The sequence below is a fragment of the Loxodonta africana genome, chromosome 12 (genome assembly GCF_030014295.1).
Source record: "Loxodonta africana isolate mLoxAfr1 chromosome 12, mLoxAfr1.hap2, whole genome shotgun sequence".
Lineage (NCBI taxonomy): Eukaryota > Metazoa > Chordata > Mammalia > Proboscidea > Elephantidae > Loxodonta > Loxodonta africana.
In genome coordinates this window covers 48,796,401-48,820,305 of record NC_087353.1, presented here as the reverse complement: position 1 = coordinate 48,820,305, position 23,905 = coordinate 48,796,401, and the positions used below count along the sequence as shown (strand labels likewise).

At 38.4% G+C, this 23,905-nt stretch overlaps 1 protein-coding gene across 16 annotated transcripts in view; it reads left to right on the top strand.

Moving 5' to 3' along the window:
- Window positions 1–23,905, top strand: part of DMXL2 (Dmx like 2) — a 228,420-nt gene that overhangs the window by 99,781 nt on the left and 104,734 nt on the right. For 11 of the 16 annotated variants that reach the window (XR_010323573.1, XM_064295216.1, XM_064295213.1 and 8 more), the window contains 5 exons: window positions 11,382–11,653; window positions 12,270–12,954; window positions 13,277–13,398; window positions 15,961–16,080; window positions 19,838–19,955. Coding sequence is in view for 15 of the 16 variants with exons in the window: in XM_064295216.1 (XP_064151286.1) it covers window positions 11,382–11,653; window positions 12,270–12,954; window positions 13,277–13,398; window positions 15,961–16,080; window positions 19,838–19,955 (1,317 nt within the window). In the remaining variant the exon portion in view is untranslated. The remainder of the gene's footprint in view (window positions 1–11,381; window positions 11,654–12,269; window positions 12,955–13,276; window positions 13,399–15,960; window positions 16,081–19,837; window positions 19,956–23,905) is intronic. The other 5 variants (XM_064295218.1, XM_064295214.1, XM_064295217.1 and 2 more) reach the window with 1 other exon arrangement.

Below are 23,905 nucleotides of genomic sequence, written 5' to 3'. Positions count from 1 at the left end.
ATTTGATTTTTCTTTCCTTGCTCTTCTTGTCATTGATTTCTACTTTTCTGGTGTTGTGACCAGAGAGATTATTTAGATGTTTTGGATTTTTTTGAGGGTTGCTTCGTGGCCTAAAATGTGGTCTGTTCTGGAGAACGTTCCATGTATGCTGGAAAAGGATATATATTTTGCTACTGTTGGGTGGAGTGTTCTGTATATGTCTGTGAGGTCAGTTGTGGCCTTTAGATCTTCTATATCTTTGTTGAGTTTCTTTCTAGATCTTCTGACCTTTACCTAGAGTGGTGTGTTGAAGTGTCCTACTATTATTGTGGAACTGTTTCTCTTTTCAGTGCTGTTAAGAGTTTGTTTTATGTATTTTGGAGCCCTGCTGTTTGGCGCACAGATACTTATAAAGGTTATGTCTCCTTGGTGGATTGTCGCTTTAATCATATAATGTCTTTCCTTGTCTTTCGTGGTGGATTTTGTCCTAAAGTCTGTCTTATCTGAGATTACTATTGCCACTCCTCTTTTTTGGTTCCTGCTTGCTTGATATATTTTTTCCATCCTTTGATTTTTAACGTATTTATGTCTTTGTATCTGAAGTGTGTCTCTTGTAGACAGTATATTCATGGGTTGTTTTTTTTGTAATCCATTCTGCCCCTCTGTCTCTTTATGGGTGCATTTTAAACCGTTTACATTGAGTGTGATTATCGAAAGGTATGAGTTTATTGGTGTCATATTGTTGTGCCCTTTTTTTTTTAAAAGAATTTTTGTTGTGCTTTAAGTGAAAGTTTACAAATCAAGTCAGTCTCTCACACAAAAACTTATATACACCTTGCTACATACTCCCAGTTACTCTCCCCCTAATGAGACAGCCTGCTCTCTCCCACCACTCTCTCTTTTCGTGTCCATTTCACCACCTTCTAACCCCCTCTACCCTCTCATCTACCCTCCAGGCAGGAGTTGCCAACATAGTCTCAAGTGTCCACCTGATCCAAGAAGTTCACTCCTCACCAGCATCCCTCTCCAACCCATTGTCCAGTCCAATCCATGTCTGAAGAGTTGGCTTCAGGAATGGTTCCTGTCCTGGGCCAACAGAAGGTCTGGGGGCCATGACCACCGGGGTCCTTCCAGTCTCAGTCAGACCATTATGTCTGGTCTTATTATGAGAATTTGGGGTCTGCATCCCACTGCTCTCCTGCTCCCTCAGGGGTTCTCTGTTGTGTTCCCTGTCAGGGCAGTCATCAGATGTGGCTGGGCACCATCTAGTTCTTCTGGTCTCGGGATGATATAGTCTCTGGTTCGTGTAGCCCTTTCTGTCTCTTGGGCTTGTAATTACCTTGTGTCTATGGTATTCTTCATTCTTTCCTCCAGGTGGGTTGAGACCAATTGATGTATCTTGGATGGCTACTTGCTAGCGTTTAAGACCTCAGACGCCACTCTTCAACATGGGATACAGAATGTTTTCTTAATAGATTTTATTATTCCAGTTGACTTAGATGTCCCCTGAAATCATGATCCCCAAACCCCTGCCCGCGCTACACTGGCCTTCGAAGCATTCAGTTTATTCAGGAAACTTCTTTGCTTTTGGTTTAGTCCAGTTGTGCTGACCTCCCCTGTGTTGTGTGTTGTCTTTCCCTTCACCTAAAGTAGTTCTTATCTACTATCTAATTAGTGAATATCCCTCTCCCACCCTCCCTGCTCTTGTAACCACAAGATAATGTTTTTTTCCCAGTTTAAACTATTTCTCAAGTTCTTTTAATAGTGGTCTTATACAATATTTGTCCTTTTGCAACTGACTAATTTCACTCAGCATAATGCCTTCCAGGTTCCTCCGTGTTATGAAACGTTTCACAGATTCCTCACTGTTCTTTATCAATGCATAATATTCCGTTGTGTGAATATACCATAATTTATTTATCCATTCATCTGTTGGTGGGCACCTTGGTTGCTTCCATCTTTTTGCTCTTGTAAACAGTGCTGCAGGAAACATGGGTGTGCATATGTCTGTTCATGTAAAGGCTCTTATTTCTCTAGGATATATTCTGAGGAGTGGGATGGTGGGATCATATGGTAGTTCTATTTCTAGCTTTTTAAGGAAGGGCCAAATCGATTTCCAAAGTGGTTGTGCCATCTGGCATTCCCATCAGCAGTGTAGAAGTGTTCCAATCTCTCCACAGCCTCTCCAATGTTTATTATTTTGTGTTTTTTGGATTAGTGCCAGCCTTGTTGGAGTGAGATGAAATCTCATTGTAGTTTTGATCTGCATTTCTTTAATGGCTAATGATCCTGAACATTTCCTCATGTATCTCTTAGCTACCTGAATGTCTTCTTTAGTGAAGTGTCTATTCATATCTTTTGCCCATTTTTTAATTGGGTTATTTCTCTTTTTGTATTTGAGTTTTTGCAGTATCATATAGATTTTAGAGATCAGGTGTTGATCAAAAATGTCAGAGCTAAAAACTTTTTCCCAGTCTGTAGGTAGTCTTTTTACTCTTTTGGTGAAGTCTTTGGCTGAGCATAGGTGTTTGATTTTTAGGAGCTCCCAGTTATCTAGTTTTTCTTCTGCATTGTTAGTAATGTTTTATATACTGTTTACGCCATGTATTAGGGCTCCTAACATTGCCCCTGTTTTTTCTTCCATGATGTTTATTGTTATAGATTTTATATTTAGGTCTTTGATTCATTTTGAGTTAGTTTTTGTACATGGAGTGAGGTATGGGTCTTGTTTCATTTTTTTGCAGGTGGATATCCAGTTATGCCAGCACCATCTGTTAAAAAGACTGTCTTTTCCCCATTTAACTGACTTCGGGCCTTTGTGAAATATAAACTGTTCATATGTGGATGGATTTATGTCTGGATTCTCAATTCTGTTCCATTGGTCCATGTATCTGTTGTTATACCAGTACCAGGCTGTTTTGACTACTGTGGCAGTATGATAGGTTCTAAAATCAGGTAAAGTAAGGCCTCCAATTTTGTTCTTCTTTTTCAGTAATGTCTTATTAATCCGGGGCCTCTTTCCCTTCCATATGAAGTTGCTGATTTGTTTCTCCATCTCATTAAAGAATGTCGTTGGGATTTGAATCGGAATTGCATTAAATGTATAGATCGCTTTTGGTAGAATAGAGATTTTTATAAGGTTAAGTCTTCCTGTCCATGAGCAAGGTATGTTTTTCCACTTACGTAGGTCTCTTTTGGTTTCTTGCAGAAGTGTACTGTAGTTTTCTTTGAATAAGTCTTTTACATCTCTGGTAAGATTTATTCCTAAGTATTTTATCTTCTTGGGGGCTACCGTAAATGGCGTTGATTGGGTGATTTCCTCTTCGATGTTCTTTTTGTTGGTGTAGAGGAATCCAACTGATTTTTGTATGTTTATCTTGTACCGCGATACTCTGCTGAGCTCTTCTATTAGTTTCAGTAGTTTTCTGGAGGATTCCTTAGGGTATTCTGTCTATAAGATCATGTCATCTGCAAATAGAGATACTTTTACTTCTTCCTTACGAACTTGAATGCCCTTTATGTCTTTTTCTAGCCTAATTGCTCTGACTAGGACTTCCAACACAATGTTGAATGAGAGTGGTAATAAAGGGCACCCTCCTCTGGTTCCCAATCTCAGTGGAATGCTTTCAGACTCTCTGCATTTAGGGTGATGTTGGCTGTTGGCTTTGTATAAACGCCCTTTGTTATGTTGAGGAATTTTCCTTCTGTTCCTATTTGAACTTTGTCAAATGCCTTCTCTGTGTTAATTGATAAAATCATACGATTCTTGTCTTTTGCTTTATTTATGTGGTGGATTACATTAATTGTTTTTCTAATGTTGAACCATCCCTGCATACCTGGTATGAACCCCACTTGGTCATGGTGAATTATTTTTTTTGATATGTTGTTGGATTCTATTGGCTAGAATTTTGTTGAGGATTTTTGCATCGATGTTCATGAGGGATATAGGTCTATAATTTTGTTTTCTTGTGGTGTCTTTACCTGGTTTTGGTATCAGGGATATAGTGGCTTCATAGAATGAGTTTGGTAGTATTCTGTCCTTTTCTGTGCTCTGAAATACCTTTAGTAGTAGTGGTGTTAACTCTTCTCTGAAAGTTTGGTAGAACTCTGCAGTGAAGCCGTCAGGACCAGGGCTTTTTTTTGTTGGGAGTTTTTTGATTACCTTTTCAATCTCTTCTTTTGTTATGGGTCTATTTAGTTGTTCTACCTCTGTTTGTGTTAGTTTAGGTAGGTAGTGTGTTTCTAGGAGTTCATCCGTTTCTTCTATGTTTTCAAATTTGTTAGAATACAATTTCTCAGTTATCTGATATGATTCTTTTAATTTCATTTGTGTGTGTTGTAATATCACCCATCTCATTTCTTATTTGTGTTATTTGCTTCTTCTCCTGTTTTTCTTTTGTCAGTTTGGCCAGTGGTTTATCAGTTTTGTTGATTTTTTCAGAAAACCAGCTTTGGTCTTGTTAATTCTTTCAATTGTTTTTCTGTTTTGTATTTCATTTAGTTCAGCTCTACTTTATATTTGTTTCCTTCTGCTGCCCATGGGTTGCTTTTCTTGCTCTCTTTCTATTTGTTCAAGTTGTAGGGATAACTCTTCGGTTTTGGCCCTTTCTTCTTTTTGGATGTGTGTATTTATTGATATAAATTGGCCTCTGAGCACCGTTTTTGCTGTGTCCTGAAGGTTCTGATAGGAAGTGTTTTCATTCTCACTGGATTCTATGAATTTCTTTGTTCCATCCTTAATGTCTTCTATAATGCAGTCTTTTTTGAGCAGGGTTTTGTTCAGTTTTCAAGTGTTTGATTTCTTTTCCCTGCTTTTCCTGTTACTCATTTCCCCTTTTGTGGCCTTACAGTCAGAGAAGATGGTTGGCAATATTTCAGTGTTTTGGATTCTGCTAAGGCTTGCTTTATGACCTAATATGTGGTCTATTCTAGAGAATGTTCCATATGCACTAGAAAAAAAAGTATACTTTGCAGCTGTTGGGTGGAGTTGCTGTATATGTCTATGAGGTCAAGTTGGTTGATTGTGGCATTTAGATCTTCCGTGTCTTTATTGAGCTTCTTTCTGGATGTCCTGTCCTTCACTGAAAGTGGTGTGTTGAAGTCTCCTAGTATTATTGTCGAGCTGTCTATCTCACTTTTCAATGCTGATAGAGTTGGTTTTAATATCTTGCAGCCCTCTCATTGGGTGTATAAATATTTAATATGGTTATATCTTCTTGGTGTATTGTCCCTTTAATCGTAATATAGTCTCCTTCCTTATCCTTTATGATAGATTTCACTTTAAAGTCTATTTTGTCAGAAATTAATATTGCCACTCCTGCTCTTTTTGATTGTTGTTTGCTAGATAAATTTTTTTCCATCCTTTGAGTTTTAGTTTGTTTGTGTCTCTAAGTCTAAGGTGTGTCTCTCGTGGGCAGCATACAGACGGATCTTGGTTTTTAATCCATTCTGCCACTTTGTGTCTCTTTATTGGTGTATTTAGTGAATTTTTTTATGAATTTAGTGCTATCATTTTGAAGTCTTTTTTTATGTGTTCTTGACAGTTTCTTTTTCCCACTTGATTTTATGTGCTGTGTAGATTATATATTGTCCTTTCCTCGTAATTGTTGTTGTTCCTCATATTTGTTGTTTGTTTCTGCTGAGTCTCTTTCTTGTATTTTGTTTTGATGAGTAGGATAGTTTGTCTCTTTTGTGGCTACCTTATTATTTACCCTTGTTTTCCTAAATTTAAACGTAACTTTTATTTCTTTGTATTGCCGTATCTTCCTCTACATATGGCAGGTGTATGATTACATTTCTTAGTCCCTGTTTATTATTCTAATGTTGTCTTCTTTAAATAATAACATTGCTGTTACCCTGTTTTGAGCTTTTTTTTTTTTTTTTTTGATTTTGCTGTCTGGGTTGACTTCTGGTTGCTCTGCCCAGTGTTCTAGTCTTGGGCTGATACCAGATATTATTGCTTTTCTAACCAAAGAACTCCCTTTAGTATTTCTTGTAGTTTCGGTTTGGTTTTTATGAATTCTCTAAACATGTGTTTATCTGGAAATGTCTTAATTTCACCTTCATCTTTAAGAGACAGTTTTGCTGGATATATGATTTTTGGCAGGCAGTTTTTTACCTTTAATTTTTTAAATATGTCATCCCATTGCCTTCTTGCCCTCATGGTTTCTGCAGAGTAGTCCAAGCTTATTCTTATTGGCTTTCCTTTGTAGGTGACTTTTCGTTTATCTCTAGCTGTTCTGATAATTCTCTTCTTACTTTTGGTTTTGGTAAGTTTGGTGATAATATGTCTTGGTGACTTTCTTTTAAGATCTACCTTATGTGGACTTCGATGAGCATCTTGGATAGATATCTTCTCATCTTTCACAGTATCAGGGAAGTTTTCTGCCAACAAATCTTCAACAATTCTGTCTGTATTTTCTGTTATCCCTCCCTGTTCTGGTACTCCAATCACTCTTAGATTATTTCTCTTGATAGAGTCCCACATGATTTTTAAGGTTTGTTCATTTTTTTCAGTTCTTTCATCTGATTTTTCTGGAAATATATTAGTACTAAGTGATTTATGTTCTAGTTCAGAAATTCTAGGTTCTACTTGCTCCATTCTGTTCCTCTGACTTTCTATTGAGTTGTCTACTTCTGTAATTTTATTGTTAATCTTCTGAATTTCTGATTGCTCTCTGTCTGTGGATTTTTCTGTCTTATTAAACTTTTCATTATGTTCCTGCATAATCTTTTGAATTTCTTCAGTTGCTTTATCTGTGTGTTCCTTGGCTTGTTCTGTGTATCGTCTCATTTCCTTCCTGATGTCTTGAAGGGTTCTGTATATTAAACTTGTGTGTTCTGCATCTGGTAATTCCAGGAATGCACTTTCATCTAGAAGATCCCTAGATTCTTTGTTTTGAGAGCTTGTTGAGGTGATCATGGTCTGTTTCTTTAAGTGACTTGATATTGACCGTAGTCTCCAAGCCATCTATAAGTTATCATATTAGTTTATGATTGCTTACTGTGTCGTACCTTCTTGCTTGGTATTGTTTTGGTATACCCGTATGGGTTGCTTGAGGGAACTAGCTGATTATTTTCGCCTTTGGAGCTCTGATGTCCCGTCCGCGTGGCTAGAGCTGTTATCAGGTATATCAGTCTAGGAGTGCATTCAGTTTTCTTGTATGAATTCAGCTCATGTTTCCAGGTAGGTGATATCAAGTGTGTGGTACAGGCCCTGCCCTACAGTTTTAGAGGGGCAGGGGTGGTTGGCATATATACCGGTATCTGATTGCAGCAGGGGGTCATGCTCTGAACAAGGCAGAGGGCTGAGAACCGATCCCCAAGTGTCTCTGAGGAAAAGCACGTCCCTGTTCCCTAGAGCGTGCAGGTGAGTGGGTTTTGCAGATGGTCCATGGGCACCCAGTGTTTTTGATTATAAGGTCTGGGAGGTACCAGTTATCTTTGGACCCTTGTCGCTGATGGCTGGGTGACTTGGGTGGAGCCACCAGTCATTAGGCCCCTGATGTGGCTAGTTGAGGACCTTGTTTAATAGGCAAAGCAATGTCAAACGTCAAACACCCACCTCTCCACTGCACAGCTGAAATGGTTGGAGTCTGCCAGTAAGGGCCTATTCTCCTGAAATAGGCCGACACAGGGCCATGCGGAAGGAAAGGGTGCTCAGTGTCCACAGACGATTTATGCCTGGGTAGGAGCTGCTTCTGTCCTGAGCTCCCCCAATTAGTGGAGCTAGCAAATTATCCTTTCCCCCAAATGCAGATTTTTTTCCTTCGCCGAGACTGGGAGGATGGCTCTAGGTGCTCAACAGTGCCTATCTCAGGCCCAGGGAATTCAGCTGCTGAAGCCGGTTTGCGGGTGGGGGGACATGTTAAAATATATGCAAGTATTTAGCTTTTGCCAAGAGCACTGTTCTCCTCAGGTTCCTGAGGTGTGAGTAGGCTGCGTGGCTGGCTGCTTCTCTCTGAGGAAACTGCGGCTGAATGGTGGTAGCAGCCTGCCACCACCGCTCCGGGAATGGCGCCTGAGGGCTCCCTGCCATTCAGGTTCAGTAACTCCTCTTCCCTTCTAAATGTTCTCTTCCTCCCCGTGCCCCTCAGTTCGTTTTCTAAGCTTGCTTTTGAATGAGCAGGCTCCTAGCTTGTCACAAATATACTTGTTTCACTTGTTTTTTCGGGTTTTTGTTGTAAAGAGTGCCCACCGGAAGTGTCTGTTTATTCTGCCATCTTGGCTCCGCCTCTGTTTTTTTTTTTTTTTTTTTTGTGGTGCTGACATTTTCTTTGTTCCTCTCATTTTCTTGTGGTGAGTTCTTTCATTTGTGGATTTTTACATTTCTTTTTGTTATTGTAGATTTTGTGTTTACTGAGCCTTACTTTTTAATTTTAACAATTAGGTTTGTTAACTTTCTTTGTGTTTTACCTTGAAACCTACCCTGATCTTCCTGAGTTTGAACCAGTCTTTTATTACTTGATATCGCCTTGACTTCCTCTTCATTTGACAGTTCTTTATGTACAGTGTGTATTCCACCTTTTACTGTTTTGATATTGTCGCCGATTACAGATTGATATCTCTGTTCACCTGTTTTAAGGCTTTTAGCGTTGTTTTATTATTGAGAATTTTTTACCTAGGTTGGTGTCTGGCTGATGCTGTCCTATGTCCTAGACTCTGGTTGTTGTCCAATGTTGTTGATTCTCTAGCCGAAGAATTTCCTTTAACGTTTCTTGTAATTTGGTTTGGTTTTTACAGATTCCCTTAATTTCTGTTTATCTGGAAATGACCCAATTTTGCCATCATATTTGAGAGAGTGTTTTACAGGATATGTTATTCTTGGTTGGCAGTTTTCTCTTCCAAGGTTTTAGGTATGTCATACCATTGCCTTCTTGCCCACATAATTTCTGCCAAGTAGTTGGAGTTTAGTCTTACTGTTTGTCTGTTGTCAGTAACTTTTTGTTTTTTTCTGAGCTGCTTTCAAGATTCTTTCTTTGTCTTTGGTTTTGGTGAGTATGGTTATGATACGTCTTGGTGACTTTCTTTTGGGGTCTATTCTATGTGCGGTTCATTTAGCTTCTTTGATGGTCAGCTTTTTATCTTTCATGATATTTGGGAAGTTGTCTGCCAGCATATGTGCAACAATTTCCTCTGTTTTCCGTTTTCTTTCTCTGTTCTGGATCTCTGACCATGCACAAGTTTTTGCTCTTGATTGTGTTCCACATAATTCTTAGGTTTTCTTCATTCTTTTCTCTGATTTTTCCTCAAAGTGGCAGCTATGGATTTGTCTTCAATCTCGATGATTCTGTCTTCCATTGTTTCAAATTTGCTCCTAAAACTTTATTTTGAGTTGTTCATTTCTGAAATTTGTTGTTTATCTTTTGGATTTCTCATTGCTATTTTTGTATGATTTCTATTTGTTTATTTATTTTCATGCTTTGTTGTTGCATTGTTTTCCTAAATTCTTCTATTGCTTTGTCTGTGTTTTCCTTTTTGGTCTATATTTTCCATGATTTTGTCTATTTTTTTCTTGGTTTTGTCTGTGTTTTCCTTGATCTCTCTCCTAATATCTGGAGAGCCCTAAATATTAGTCTTTTGAATTCCATATCAGGTAGTTCCAATGCCTTTTCTTTTTCTGGAAGGTTGTCTGATTCTTTATTTTGGTCGCTTGCTGGAGCCATCTTGTCTCCCTTTTTTGTATGTATTAATGTATTATTTTCTTTATTTATTGATTGTATCTTCATTTGTGGAAACCCTGGTGGCATAGTGGTTAAGTGCTACGGCTGCTAACCAAAGGGTTGGTAGTTTGAATCCGCCAGGTGCTCCTTGGAAATTCTGTGGGGGACTTGTACTCTGTCCTATAGGGTCGCTATGAGTCAGAATCAATTCGACAGCACTGGTTTGGTTTTCGGTTTTGGTTTATGTTCATTTATTTCGTCCTGCTTTTTTTTTTTTTGGCATATCAGCATGGGCGAGCTGGGCATGCTTTGCTGCTTGCTTGTCTATGGGCACGATATCTCTCACCACCTTATCCGGGTGGGCAGGGCAGCAGCAGGGAGGGTGAACTCCCTTTGCTCTAACTGTGTTGATGAGGTGGCTGAGGGCAGACTGGGCAGGCATTGTCTGCCTTTCGATGTTGGTCCAGCAGTGTGGGAGCGTTCACAGTTCCTCCCCAGGTGGGCAGGAGTATCGGACAAGGAGTAGTATGGGCTTGTTTTCCACCGTTCAGCAGCTGGTTGAGTGGTGGGAGGGGAGGGTCAGTGCAGGTCCAGTGCAGTGAAGTGTCTAGTCTGGGACACTCTAGCCACGGTGAGGTGGTGGGTGCCGGCTGGGGGAGGAGGTGGTATACAGGGCTAGGTGAGAGGGATAAAGAAAAGAAGGAAAGAAAGAGAAAAAAAAAAAAAAGAAAGAGGAAAAAAAGAATAAATGGTGGCATGTTGGGGGCTGGCAGGTGGGGGCAGGGCAGACCCGGGGCAGCAGTGGGCCAGTGCAATGGTGGTACTTTATCTGTGGCGGCACTGCAGGGTCTGGTGGGATGGGGATGGAGGTGGTGCATAAGGGCTGGGTTGGAGGGAGAAATAAAAGTAAGGAAGGAAAAAAGAGAAAATAATAGCATGGTGGGGACTGACATATGAGGGTGGAGCAGACCGAGGGGCTATGGGGTGGGGAGGTGCATACTTGGGTAGGTGTGAGGGAGAAGGAAAAGAAAGAAGATAAAATGAAAGAAAAAATATGGCAGAACTGTGGGAGCCAGCAGGAAGGGAGGGAGGTGTGGCATATTGGGCTGGGTGGGAGGGAGAAAGAAAAGGAAGAAAGAAATTTTAAAAAGGACAAAAAAGCTGGGTGGCAGGAGAGGGGACAAGGCGGGCCCAAGGCAGGGCTCATATTGCAGATGCTGGTGGTGGGGGCTGCTGGGATGAGGGGGTTCTTGGATCTACTCACCAAAAGGATGACAGGTGCAAAAGCATGTTTTCTCTGATTACCAGGTGCTCTGTTTACTGTTGGGAGCTCCATGAAGTTGCCTTCCCATATTCCGTGTCTGGGGATATTGCTGGCTGTGTTCAAACATGGTGATGCTGTGCTGTGTTAGTTGGCAAGGGACCTCCAATCCATATCTTTCCATCACTTTGATATAGTTCTTTATGTCTTCATTTGATGCTCAAGTTTCCAGGATTGATGATGGTATCTGTTTTATTTAGTTGTCAGGTCTTTGCTGCAGGGGTCAGTGTGGTGTGTCTTTCTAGGGTGCCATGTTGGCTCTGCCTCTATCTTATTTTTTTTTTTTACTATAAATGGGAAAAGGAATTTATTGTTTCTAAAGGTATTTTATGCCATTTATTGTAGTCTACTACTACTAATATATATGAAATTGTGTAGTACTGTTAAGTATGTGTTGATAAGTTTATTTTCTGATTCAGAATTATCCCTGGATAGAGAATCTGAGGGAGGTACAGGATCATCAGACCATGAAGATGGAGAAAGAGAGGGGAGTCCTAGAACCTACTCACGACCTAGTATACCAGTGCCACTGCCTACGATCCTGCTTGATCGGAAGATTGAAATGCTGCTAGCTGAATGGAATAAGAATCCTGACATGCTCTTTACAATACACCCTGTAGATGGTACCTTTCTAGTGTGGCATGTAAAGTATTTGGATGAATACAATCCCGGAATATTTAGACAAGTTCAGGTATCTATTATTGGTGAAGCCGTTATTACATTTCTTAAAAAAAATAGATGTTAATGTATGTAATTTGGCAGTTTTCAGAATTACTAAAGTTACTTGTTTTTTATAGGCAACTGAGAAAAAATACTTGCTAACATAGGAGATCAATGACAATAAATTTTATAATCCTGGTTAATTAAAAGAAAACTCGTTTGGCTTTGAAATGTAATACTGAATGTTTAAGTATGTGTGTGTTGACTTTTAAGGGAATTCACAATTTTATGAATGAAAATAAGAAAGCATCCTGAAAATGTGACTTAGAAAGAGCTTACCATATCCTGGTTTTATTACCTTAATCAGGGTGCCTTTCTTTATCTTTCTCAACTTTATTTCTGTCTACAACTGTGTATTTTGATATATAAGCAAGGCACTTGAAAATTTTTCCCATTAGTCTTCTGCAAGGCCATAAGTAGAGACATGATGTTACATGAATAGAGGAATTAGACCTGAAGAGATTGAAAATGATTTCTTTTGCTAGGAAGCTGATATTTGACATTTTGAAAATGGAAGTGTTTTGGAAAAGTATTTTTGAGAGGAGGCAGGCTACTTATACTGAATCATGTAATTCTGTTTTTTTCAGGTTTCCTTTTCTTCTCGGATTCCTGTTGCATTTCCCTCTGGTGATGCAAGCTCTCTTAGTAAAAATATTATGATGTATGCCTGCATAAATGCTACGAAGGATTCTCACCACACTCTGCTATACCAAGAGATGATGGCTGTAGGCAGCCCTCACATGTCACAGCCACACTCTAGAGCACACAGTCCAAATATGAACATTTTAGCTCCGACAGTAATGATGATCTCTAAACACATAGATGGTTCTTTAAATCAGTGGGCAGTCACTTTTGCTGATAAGTCTGCCTTCACCACTGTTCTAACTGTATCTCACAAATTCAGATACTGTGGTCATCGATTTCATCTCAATGATTTGGCATGCCACTCAGTTTTACCCCTGTTATTGACGTCATCTCATCATAATGCTCTGTTGACTCCTGAATCAGATTCAGAGAATAAATTAAGTAGATTAATGGATCCTATAAAACATGTAAAAGGTTCATTGAAGCAACCTCTCAGAAATGCAGCAACGCGTACATTTCATGACCCAAATGCAATCTACAGTGAACTTATCCTGTGGCGTGTAGACCCAATAGGACCTTTGTCATACACTGGAGGAGTTTCAGAATTGGCTCGAATTAACTCTTTGCATACCTCAGCTTTCTCTAATGTGGCTTGGCTTCCGACTCTTATTCCTAGCTACTGTCTTGGTAAGTGTTCATTTTAATTGTGAAATTAATAAAAACTTTTAAAGTAAATTTGTTACATGTGAAATGGTTTACATTTGTCATTATTATGAGGGTTTTTAATAAGTATTCAGAATGTAGACACTAATTTTTAGAACTTGGTTCTTAATTCTTTCCCTCTCAATCTATTTTTCTGTTGAATTTTTTATTAGTTTATATACATCAATTTTATCTGTTTTAATTATGATACTGGACCATGAGCTAAAAACAAAAGTATGAATATTTGTTTCAGCCACTAATAATAAACTACCCATTTTAGTGCAAAACCTTTATTTTGCTTTCTCAGGTACATATTGCAATTCTGCAAGTGCTTGCTTTGTTGCTTCTGATGGCAAAAATCTGAGACTCTATCAGGCTGTGGTAGATGCAAGGAAATTATTAGATGAGCTGTCAGACCCAGAGTCTTCGGTATGTATTTACTAATCTTTATTAACATATCCAAGCTGTTAAAGAATTCTCTTTTTACATTGTCTAGGATATTTATTTGTTAGTTGGTATTTAGGAAAAGAGCATATACTCTGCACTCTATAGGACATACTGTATTTTTATGCAAATAACGTACATGTTATACTTTTTTTTTTTTTTTTTGCCAACTGTGCCCTCCCCCCACGAGGTATTTTTGTAAGCATGCTATAGCACCCTTAGAACAGTGAACTTACGAAAATACCTGGGAGGGGGGAAGCAGTTGGCGAAAAAAAAAACATGTAATGTGTGTTATATGTGTGAAGTTAGGATACCTATAACAAATTTATTTTTTCTTAATTTGTGTTCCAAGGTACATGAATTAAAAATGCAGTTTACATATCACACATTAATACATTTTATATACGAAGAAATATATTTTTTTCCCAAGATATCATAATTTTTTCTTGACATTTTTCACTCTCTAGTTCAGATCTCTTAATCTTATATTGTTCAAAAAAGATTTTAAGGCAACTTTACTAAACTGTATATTTAAGTTGGAAAATTTGAACTTTTCAGAGTTTGATTCACCATTTAAAATACAACTGTTGTTAGAATATGCTATCAGTGGGTGGCAGTACCTCATTCTGATGGTTCTGCGTCTGAATTAGAAATCATGTACTTTAGTTAATATCTAAATTTGAACAGATTTGAATTTTCCATTTATATACCTATAAAAATATGACATGACTCCATAAAACAGCTAACAAAAATGTTTTCAGTATTGAAACCAAAGAATATTTTTGAGTGTCTACTATAATGCCTCTAGTTAGTGATGTAGAAGATACAAAGTATAAATTTCAGCTTCTGCCTTTAAAGAACTTCTAATTTAGTTGAGAAAAATTATTAGTAAAAAATTAAATAACAATTTAAGACAGAAGAAGAGGTATTTGAGGGTGGTAATTAATTGCCAAAAAGATGGCACAAGAATGTTTAATAATTCAGGAAAGTAAGGAAGTACCACCATGGCCAACCGCTTTCTTATAAGTCACTTAATTTAATTTTGGTGATGACAGTATTATCCCTTTTTCCAGCTGATAGTATTATCCCTATTTCCAGAAAGTCAGGTGATGCACTCAGGATTACATACCTAGTACGTAACCAAAAAACCAAACCCAGTGCCGTTGAGTTGATTCCGACTCATAGCGACTCTATAGGACAGATTAGAACTGCCCCATAGAGTTTCCAAGGAGCGCCTGGTGGATTTGAACTGCTGACCCTTTGGTTTGCAGCCGCAGCACTTATCCACTATGCCACCCGGGTTTCCACCTAGTACATAAAAAAGCAACCCATTTTTCTGTCTCCAGAGGTCATGGAAAGACCTTGAAGGCTCCCTCACTGAAAAAAGTAGAAACCAAGCAGTTTCGATATCTGCTCAAATCCTGCCATGGCTCCTTATCTTTGTTTATTATGAAATTTGTAAAAATGAAGAAGACATGTTAAAAGAACTAGATGCATTGAAGTTATATGGTCCTTGTGTAGACACTGTAGATTTTTCTAACTGCCTAGTTAATTTTAAAAATAAGAATTAGAATGAGCGTAAAACCCGCTGCCATTGCGTCAATTCCGACTCATAGCGACCCTGTAGGACAGAGTAGAACTGCCCCATAGGGTTTCCAAGGTCATAAATCTTTAAGGAAGCAGACTGCCACATCTTTCTCCTGTGGAGTGGCTGGTAGGTTTGAACTGCCAACCTTTTGGTTAGCAGCAGAGCACTTAAGCACTGTGCCACCAGTGCTCCTTGGAATGAGTATAACAAGGGAGAATGAAGAAAATCAAAGACACAAGGGAAAGATTAGTCCAAAGGAGTAATGGACCACAGCTACCATAGCCTCTGCTAGACTGAATCCAGCACAACTAGATGGTGCCCGGCTACCACCACTGACTGCTCTGACAGGGATCACAATAGAGGGTCCTGGACAGAGCTGGAGAAAAATGTAGAACAAAATTCAAGCTTACAAAAAAAGACCAGACTTACTGGTCTGACAGAGACTAGAGAAACCCTGACAGTATGTCCCCTGGGTACACTTTTAACTCAGTGTTCAAGTCACTCCTGAGGTTGACCCTTCAGCCAAAGATCAGACAGGCCCATAAAACAAACAATAATACGTGTAGCTCAACCATGTGCATGAGACTAAATGGGCACACCAGTCCAGGAGCAAGGACAAGAAGGCTGGATGAATGGAAATGGAGAACCCAAGGTCGAGATGGGGAGAGTGGTGGCATGTTGCAGGGTTGGCAACCAGTGTCACAAAAGAATATGTGTATTGTTTAATGAGAAACTAATTTACTCTGTAAACTTTTATCTAAAGCACAATTTAAAAAAAAATGCTGGAAAAAAAAATAAGTGTAGAAAGTTGAAAATTTCTTGGAATGTATTAAATGCTCTTGCTAATCAGGGTATGTTTAAAGAAGGGATTTAATGTCTAAGATACTATATCATATTGACAGAAAAAAAAAAGATTCGTAAATTGTTGTTCATTAACCTTTTGTGTTTTTTATTTACAGAAACTTATTGGAGAGGTGTTTAACATTGTGAGCCAGCAGTCTACTGCTCGACCTGGCTGCATTATTGAACTTGATGCGATAACCAACCAAGTAAAGCACGCTTGTGAATTGGTGACATTAGTATGCTTTATCCCAGGGTGCTTTATATACATATATGTATTTCATTCTCAGAATAATCCTCTTGTTTGCTACTAAATACAGCCAACTTACGTTGATTCCTATAGTGAAAATCTTCTAATGATTTAGGAATTATTCTTCTCCAGTTGAACTATATCTATAAGCTTTATTTTTTGTTTAAAGGAAGTTTGATTCAATCAGGAAAGCCATGACCCTGATCTTGAATTGCTGAAGGAAAATGCAGTACAGCTGCATAGAGGCTCCAGTTGTGGTTTCTCTTTTTATATTACTACTCATCTCAACTCAGTAGAGGGTGACCTTGGCTTAGAGTATTTGCCTTGTTATTCTGCATATTAGGTGTTTTTATAGATCTGTTACAATGCACATGAAGTTAGGATCAAAGTATACGTTTACTTACTCATCACAGGTCTTTTATATAGTTGGTATCCCTCCCTAGCTACTGCCTGGGAAAGGAGGCGAACCCTTCCTCCAGGTAACTTGTAAAACTCATTCTAGCCCCCAGAATATTTGTTTTTCAGGACAGTGTTTATGGGCTGCAGGTTAGAATTATGGATTTATTCAGGTATTAAAAAAAACATAAAACAAAACATTAGCTTGGTGAGGAAGTTACCAATATTTTTCAACAAGGAAATGAAGAAAGTGTCAATCATATTTAAAAACAAGTGTAGCATTATGTCTTATAGTTTTTCCATGGTGCCTCACACATTCTTTTGGAGAAAATGTAATCATTTTCACTGATATGAAGAAATTACCACATCAGCTCTTGGCAACAGAATTGGGCCTGCCAATTTTTACAATTCTATCAAATTTTAATGCCTCCTGAGAAATCCTTAATTTTCTTATCCCTAAGCATCGTGGCTTTGCTTCAGATTCAATCTATGATTTTCATTTTCTACTCCAAATGATAAGAAGGGTGGGTTGCCATCTCTGCCATAGGTCAATCTTAATTTTTAATGGACTGAATTTTAAATTCACCCCCTCCAATTTAGCCTTTTCTTTATTCTTTGCCATTAAATATTAATATTGTCCACTCTCACCTAGCATTCTTTTTTTATTTCATACTTGCTGAAGAATTTTTTCCCTCTAGTTGTGACTGGTCTTTCTTGTAGGCATATGGATATTATCCTATTACTGTAGGCAAATGGAATTATCCATCCCATTTCTTTTTTGATAACTTCCAATTTTTCTGGATTCATACTTCGTACATTTCATCTTCCAATTATTAACAGATGTTTGCAGCTGTTTCTTCTAATTTTGAATCACGCCACATCAACAAGTGAAAGTCCTGAAAGCTTACCTCCTTTGATGTCATTAAGGTTGGCTGTACCTTGAGGAGGCAGCTCTTCCCCAGTTGTCTTTTGAGTGCCTTCCAACCTAAGGGGCTCATCTTCCAGCTCTATATCAGACAATGTTCCACTGCTGTTGGTAAGGTTTTCACTGGCTAATTTTTTCAGAAGTAGACTGCCAGTTTCTTCTTCCTAATCCGTCTAAATCTGGAAGCTCAGCTGAAACCTGTCCACCATAGGTGAACCTGCTGGTATTTGAATACCAATGGTATCGCTCCCAGCATCACAGCAACACAAAAGCACCCACAGTACAAAAAACTGACAGACTATTATTCACATTTATACACCAGCCAGTAAGGCCAAAGATGAAGAAATTGAAGATTATTACCAACTTCTACAGTCTGAAATTGATCAAACATGTAATCAAGATGCATTGATAATTACTGGTGATTGGAATGTGAAAGTTGGAAACAAAGAAGAAGGAACAGTAACTGGAAAATATGGCCTTGGTGATAGAAACGATGCCAGAGATTGCATGATAGAATTTGCAAGATCAACTACTTCTTCGTTGGGAATACCTTTTTCACCAACGTAAATGGTGACTATACATGTGGACCTCATCAGATGGAATACACAAGAATCAAATTGACTACATCTGTGGAAAGAGAAGATGGAAAAGCTCAGTATCATCGGTCAGAACAAGGCTGCTGCTGACTGTGGAACGGACCATCAATTGCTCATATGCAAGTTGAAGTGGAGGAAAATTAGAACAAGGCAACGAGAACCAAAGTATGACCTTGAGTATATCCCACCTGAATTTAGAGACTGTCACAAGAATAGATTTGATGCGTTGAATACTAACGACTGAAGACCAGACGAGTTGTGGAATGACATCAAGGACATCATACATGAAGAAAGCAAGCGGTCATTAAAAATACAGGAAAGAATGAAAAGACCAACATGGATATCAGAAGAGACTCTGAAGCTTGCTCTTGAATGTACAGTAGCTAAAGCAAAAGGAAATGATGAAGTAAAAGAGCTGAACAGAAGATTTCATGGGGCGGCTTGAGAAGACAGAGTAAAGTATTATCATGAAATATGCAAAGGAGACATCATGCTTGATAGAGTAGAGGGTCAGTGAAAAAGAGGAAGACCTTCAACAAGATGATTGGCACAGTGGCTGCAACAATGGGCTCAGTATAACACTGATCATTAGGATGGCATTGTTTCATTCTGTTGTATATAGGGCTGCTATGAATTGGAACTGACTCGAGGGCACATAACAGCAACAGCATTTGTGGCTGTCTTTAACACAGGGCTGGCAAACTTCAAGTACTGATAAGTGACTTAGACTTACCAAGGACAAAGTTTAACACTCGTTAGTTTGTTCTCTGGGTATTGTATGATTTCTGTATCCACTAAGACGTCACCCTTCCTTGTTCATTTATGTATTCTTTTTCCCTTTAAGAGGTGGCTTTATATACTATGAATGTGAAGAGATTTTTTTATTTTTCTACCTGGAGACTTAAAAATCCCCTATAACTTTCACAAAAATTCCATGGTTCAACCTAATATTACAGTCTTCTTATATTTTCTCCTACTATGTAAAGAGGCTGGTTTTCCTTTATCCTCTAAGATGTTACACACACACATACAGAGGGAAACACAGACACACACTGTCCAGTGCCGAGATAATCATAGCTGCTTCTCTTTCTTGAAACCTTGTGGGTACCCATCTAATTGTCTTTACGCCCTTCCATAATAAGCTTTTATTTTCATCTAGCCCTTCTTTGAATTTCAGTTCAACCTTGTGGTTTTCAGTAGCCATTTGTGGTTGTCTTTATTTTTCTCTGTGTGGTCCAGTGACATGATCATGTAGCATAGCAGCTGACAGTGATGGTTCATCTATCTTCCTAGAAATTGTAGTTACTTACTTGTAAATGCATTTCTCCAGGGATGTGTTACCCCACTGGCTATTACAGAATTCCTCACAGTTCCCACTAGATAGACCCATTGGGGTACTTTGAGCACCTTTCTTTCTTTTTTTGGTTCTCAACTGGAATTGTAAAAGTTAAAGGAATCTTGCACTAATGTGCCTTACATAGTTAGCTATTTTGGGATAGCTCTCCCCAGACAGTTATGCTTTTTGGGCTCAAAGTGGTGTAGGTCATTTAACTATGTTTTGTAGCTTTTTTGGGAGAAGTAAACCTGTTGGTTTGCTTTTACTAGATTGCCTCAGTTCTGCTATTGAGTGTGGCATCTTTGAAGGTAATTTTAATAATTTTTTATTAAAAAATTATTTTCACAACTTTAATTTTTTCTGTTCGTTTTTCCTTTATAATTAATTAATATAGGATAGAAATTGCTCCAAAAGATTTGTTTTTTTGGGGAGGTGAGTGGTAGGAGATAGGGGATTTCGAAAGTAAAAACTCTTCATTTTTTAATATTTGTAGTGTGGCTCAAATACACAGTTGCTTCATGTGTTTCAAGAAGACTTCATTATAGGATATAAACCACATGAGGAAGATTTGGAGAAAAAGGAAACAGAAATATTTTTTCAGCCATCACAAGGTACTTTCAAAAAGCAGTCTGAGTTTGCTTACCTTAATCTTAAAAAAAAAAAAAAAACTCCAAACTTTCACTGAGTATGGATTTTTATAAGTCATTACCTTCATAATTTTTGGCAGACACACTAGTTCTGTCAGAACTGCTTGTTTGTAGATGAAGGCATTTGGGTGCAAATTACATTTTGTTTTTTTTTTAAATCATTTTTATTGTGCTTTAAGTGAAAGTTTACAAATCAAGTCAGTCTCGCACACAAAAACCTGTATACACCTTGCTACACACTCCCAATTACTCTCCGCCTAATGAAACAGCCTGCTCTCTCCCTCCACTCTCTCTTTTTGTGTCCATTTCGCCAGCTTCTAACCCCCTCCACCCTCTCATCTCCCCTCCAGGCAGGAGATGCCAACATAGTCTCAAGTGCCTACCTGATCCAAGAAGCTCACTGCTCACCAGCATCCCTCTCCAACCCATTGTCCAGTCCAATCCATGTCTGAAGAGTTGGCTTCGGGAATGGCTCCTGTCCTGGGCCAACAGAAGGTCTGGGGGCCATGACCACTGAGGTCCTTCTAGTCTCAGTCAGACCATTATGTCTGGTCTTATGAGAATTTGGGGTCTGCATCCCACTGCTTTCCTGCTCCCTCAGGGGTTCTCTGTTCTGTTCCCTGTCAGGGCAGTCATTGGTTATAGCTGGGCACCCTCTAGTTCTTCTGGTCTCAAGATGATGTAGTTGCTGGTTCATGTGGCCCTTTCTGTCTCTTGGGCTCATAATCACCTTGTGTCCTTGGTGTTCTTCATTCTTCTTTGATCCAGGTGGGTTGAGACCAGTTGATGCATCTTAGATGGCTGCTTGCTAGCATTTAAGACCCCAGACGCCACTCTTCAAAGTGGGATGCAGAATGTTTTCTTAATAGATTTTATTATTCCAGTTGACTTAGATGTCCCCTGAAACCATGGTCCCCAGACCCCTGCCCCTGCTACGCTGGCCTTCGAAGCATTCAGTTTATTCAGGAAACTTCTTTGCTTTTGGTTTAGTCCAATTGTGCTGACCTCCCCTGTATTGTGTGCTGTCTTTCCCTTCACCTAAAGTAGTTCTTATCTACTGTCTAATTAGTGAATGCCCCTCTTCCACCCTCCCTCCCTCCCCCCTCTTATAACCACAAAAGAAGGTTTTTTTTTTCTCAGTTTAAACCATTTCTCAAGTTCTTATAATAGTGGTCTTATGCAATATTTGTCCTTTTGCAACTGACTCATTTCACTCAGCATAATGCCTTCCAGGTTCCTCCATGTTATGAAATATTTCAAAGGTTCCTCACTGTTCTTTATTGATGTGTAGTATTCCATTGTGTGAATATACCATAATTTATTTATCCATTCATCCATTGATGGGCACCTTGGTTGCTTCCATCTTTTTGCTATTGTAAACAGTGCTGCAGGAAACATGGGTGTGCATATATCTGTTCGTGTAAAGGCTCTTATTTCTCTAGGATATATTCCAAGGAGTGGGATTGCTGGATCCTATGGTAGTTCTATTTCTAGCTTTTTAAGGAAGCGCCAAATAGATTTCCAAAGTGGTTGTGCCATTTGACATTCCCACCAGCAATGTAGAAGTGTTCAATCTCTCCACAACCTCTCCGACATTTATTATTTTGTGTTTTTTGGATTAATGCCAGCCTTGTAAGAGTGAGATGAAATCTCACTATAGTTTTGATCTGCATTTCTCTAATGGCTAATGATCCTGAACATTTCCTCATGTATCTCTTAGCTACCTGAATGTCTTCTTTAGTGAAGTGTCTATTCATATCTTTTGCTCGTTTTTTAATTGGGTTATTTGTCTTTTTGCAGTTGAGTTTTTGCAGTATCGTGTAGATTTTAGAGATCAGGCGCTGATCAGAAGTGTCATAGCTGAAAACTTTTTCCCAGTCTGTAGGTAATCTTTTTACTCTTTTGGTGAAGTCTTTGGCTGAGCATAGGTGTTTGATTTTTAGGAGCTCCCAGTTATCTAGTTTTTCTTCTACATTCTTTATAATGTTTACTATACTGTTTATGCCATGTATTAGGGCTCCTAACATTGTCCCTATTTTTTCTTCCATGATCTTTATCATTTTAGATTTTATATTTAGGTCTTTGATCCATTTTGAGTTAGTTTTTGTGCATGGAGTGAGGTATAGGTCTTGTTTCATTTTTTTGAAGATGAATATCCAGTTATGCCAGCACCATTTGTTAAAAAGACTGTCTTTTCCCCATTTAACTGACTTTAGGCCTTTGTGAAATATCAGCTGCTCGTATGTGGATGGATTTATGTCTGGATTCTCAATTCTGTTTCATTGGGCCATGTATCTGTTGTTGTACCAGTACCAGGCTGTTTTGACTTCTGTGGTGTAATAGGTTCTTAAATCAGGTAGAGTGAGGCCTCCCACTTTGTTCTTCTTTTTCAGTAGTGGTTTACTTATCCGAGGCCTCTTTCGCTTGCCTGCCAAGTTGGTGATTTGTTTCTCCGTCTCGTTAAAAAATGTCATTGGAATTGGATCGGAATTGCATAAATGTATAGATCGCTTTTGGTAGAATAGACATTTTTATAAGGTTAAGTCTTCCTATCCAGGAGCAAGGTATGTTTTTCGACTTATGTAGATCTCTTTTGGTTTCTTGCAGAAGTGTTTTGTAGTTTTCTTTGTATAAGTCTTTTACATCTCTGGTAAGATTTATTCCTAAGTATTTTAACTACTTGAGGGCTAATGTAAATGGTATTGATTTGGTGATTTCCTCTTTGATGTTGTTTTTGTTGATGTAGAGGAATCCAACTGATTTTTTTTTTAATGTTCATCTTGTATCCTGATACTCTACTGAACTCTTCTACTACTTTCACTAGTTTTCTGGAGGATTCCTTAGGGTTTTCTATGTATAGGATCCTATCATCTCCAAATAGAGATACTTTTACTTGTTCCTTGCCAATCTGGATGCTCTTTATTTCTTTATCTAGCCTAATTGCTCTGGTTAGGACCTGTAGCACAATGTTGAATAAGAGTGGTGATAAAGGGCATACTTGTGCGGTTCGCGTTCTCAAGGGGAATGCTTTCAGGCTCTCTCCATTTAGAATGATGTTGGCTGTTGGCTTTGTATAAACGCCCTCTATTATGTTGAGGAATTTTCCTTCTATTCCTATTTTGCTGAGAGTTTTTATCATGAATCGGTGTTGAACTTTGTCAAATGCCTTTTCTGCGTCAGTTGATAAAATCATGTGATTCTTGTCTTTTTTTTTTTTTTTTTATATATGATGGATTACATTAATTGTTTTTCTAATGTTGAACCATCCCTGCATGACTGGTATGAATCCCATTTGGTCATGGTGAATTACTTTTTTGATATGTTGAATTGTATTGGCTAGAATTTTGTTGAGGATTTTTGCATCTACATTCATGAGGGATACAGGTCTGTAATTTTCTTTTTTTATATTGTGTTTACCTGGTTTTGGTATCAGGGATATGCTGGCTTCATAGAATGGGTTTGGGAGTATTCTGTCCTTTTCTGTGTTCTGAAATACCCTTAGTAGTAGTGGTGTTAACTCTTCTCTGCAAGTTCGATAGAACTCTGCAGTGAAGCTGTCTGGGCCAGGACTTTTTTTTGTTGGGAGTTTTATGTCTTTTTTTTGTTATGGGTATATTTATTTGTTCTACCTCTGTATGTGTTAGTGTAGGTAGGTAGTGTGTTTCTAGGAATTCATCCATTTCTTCTAGGTTTTCAAATTTGTTACAGTATAATTTTTCAGAGTAATCTGATATGATTCTTTTAATTTCAGTTGGGTGTGTTGTAATATCACCCATCTCACTTCTTATTTGTGTTATTTGCATCCTCGTCTGTTTTTCTTTTGTCAGTTTGGCCAATGGTTTATCAATTTTGTTGGTTTTTTCAAAGCACCAGCTTTTGGTCTTGTTAATTCTTTCAGTGGTTTTTCTATTTTC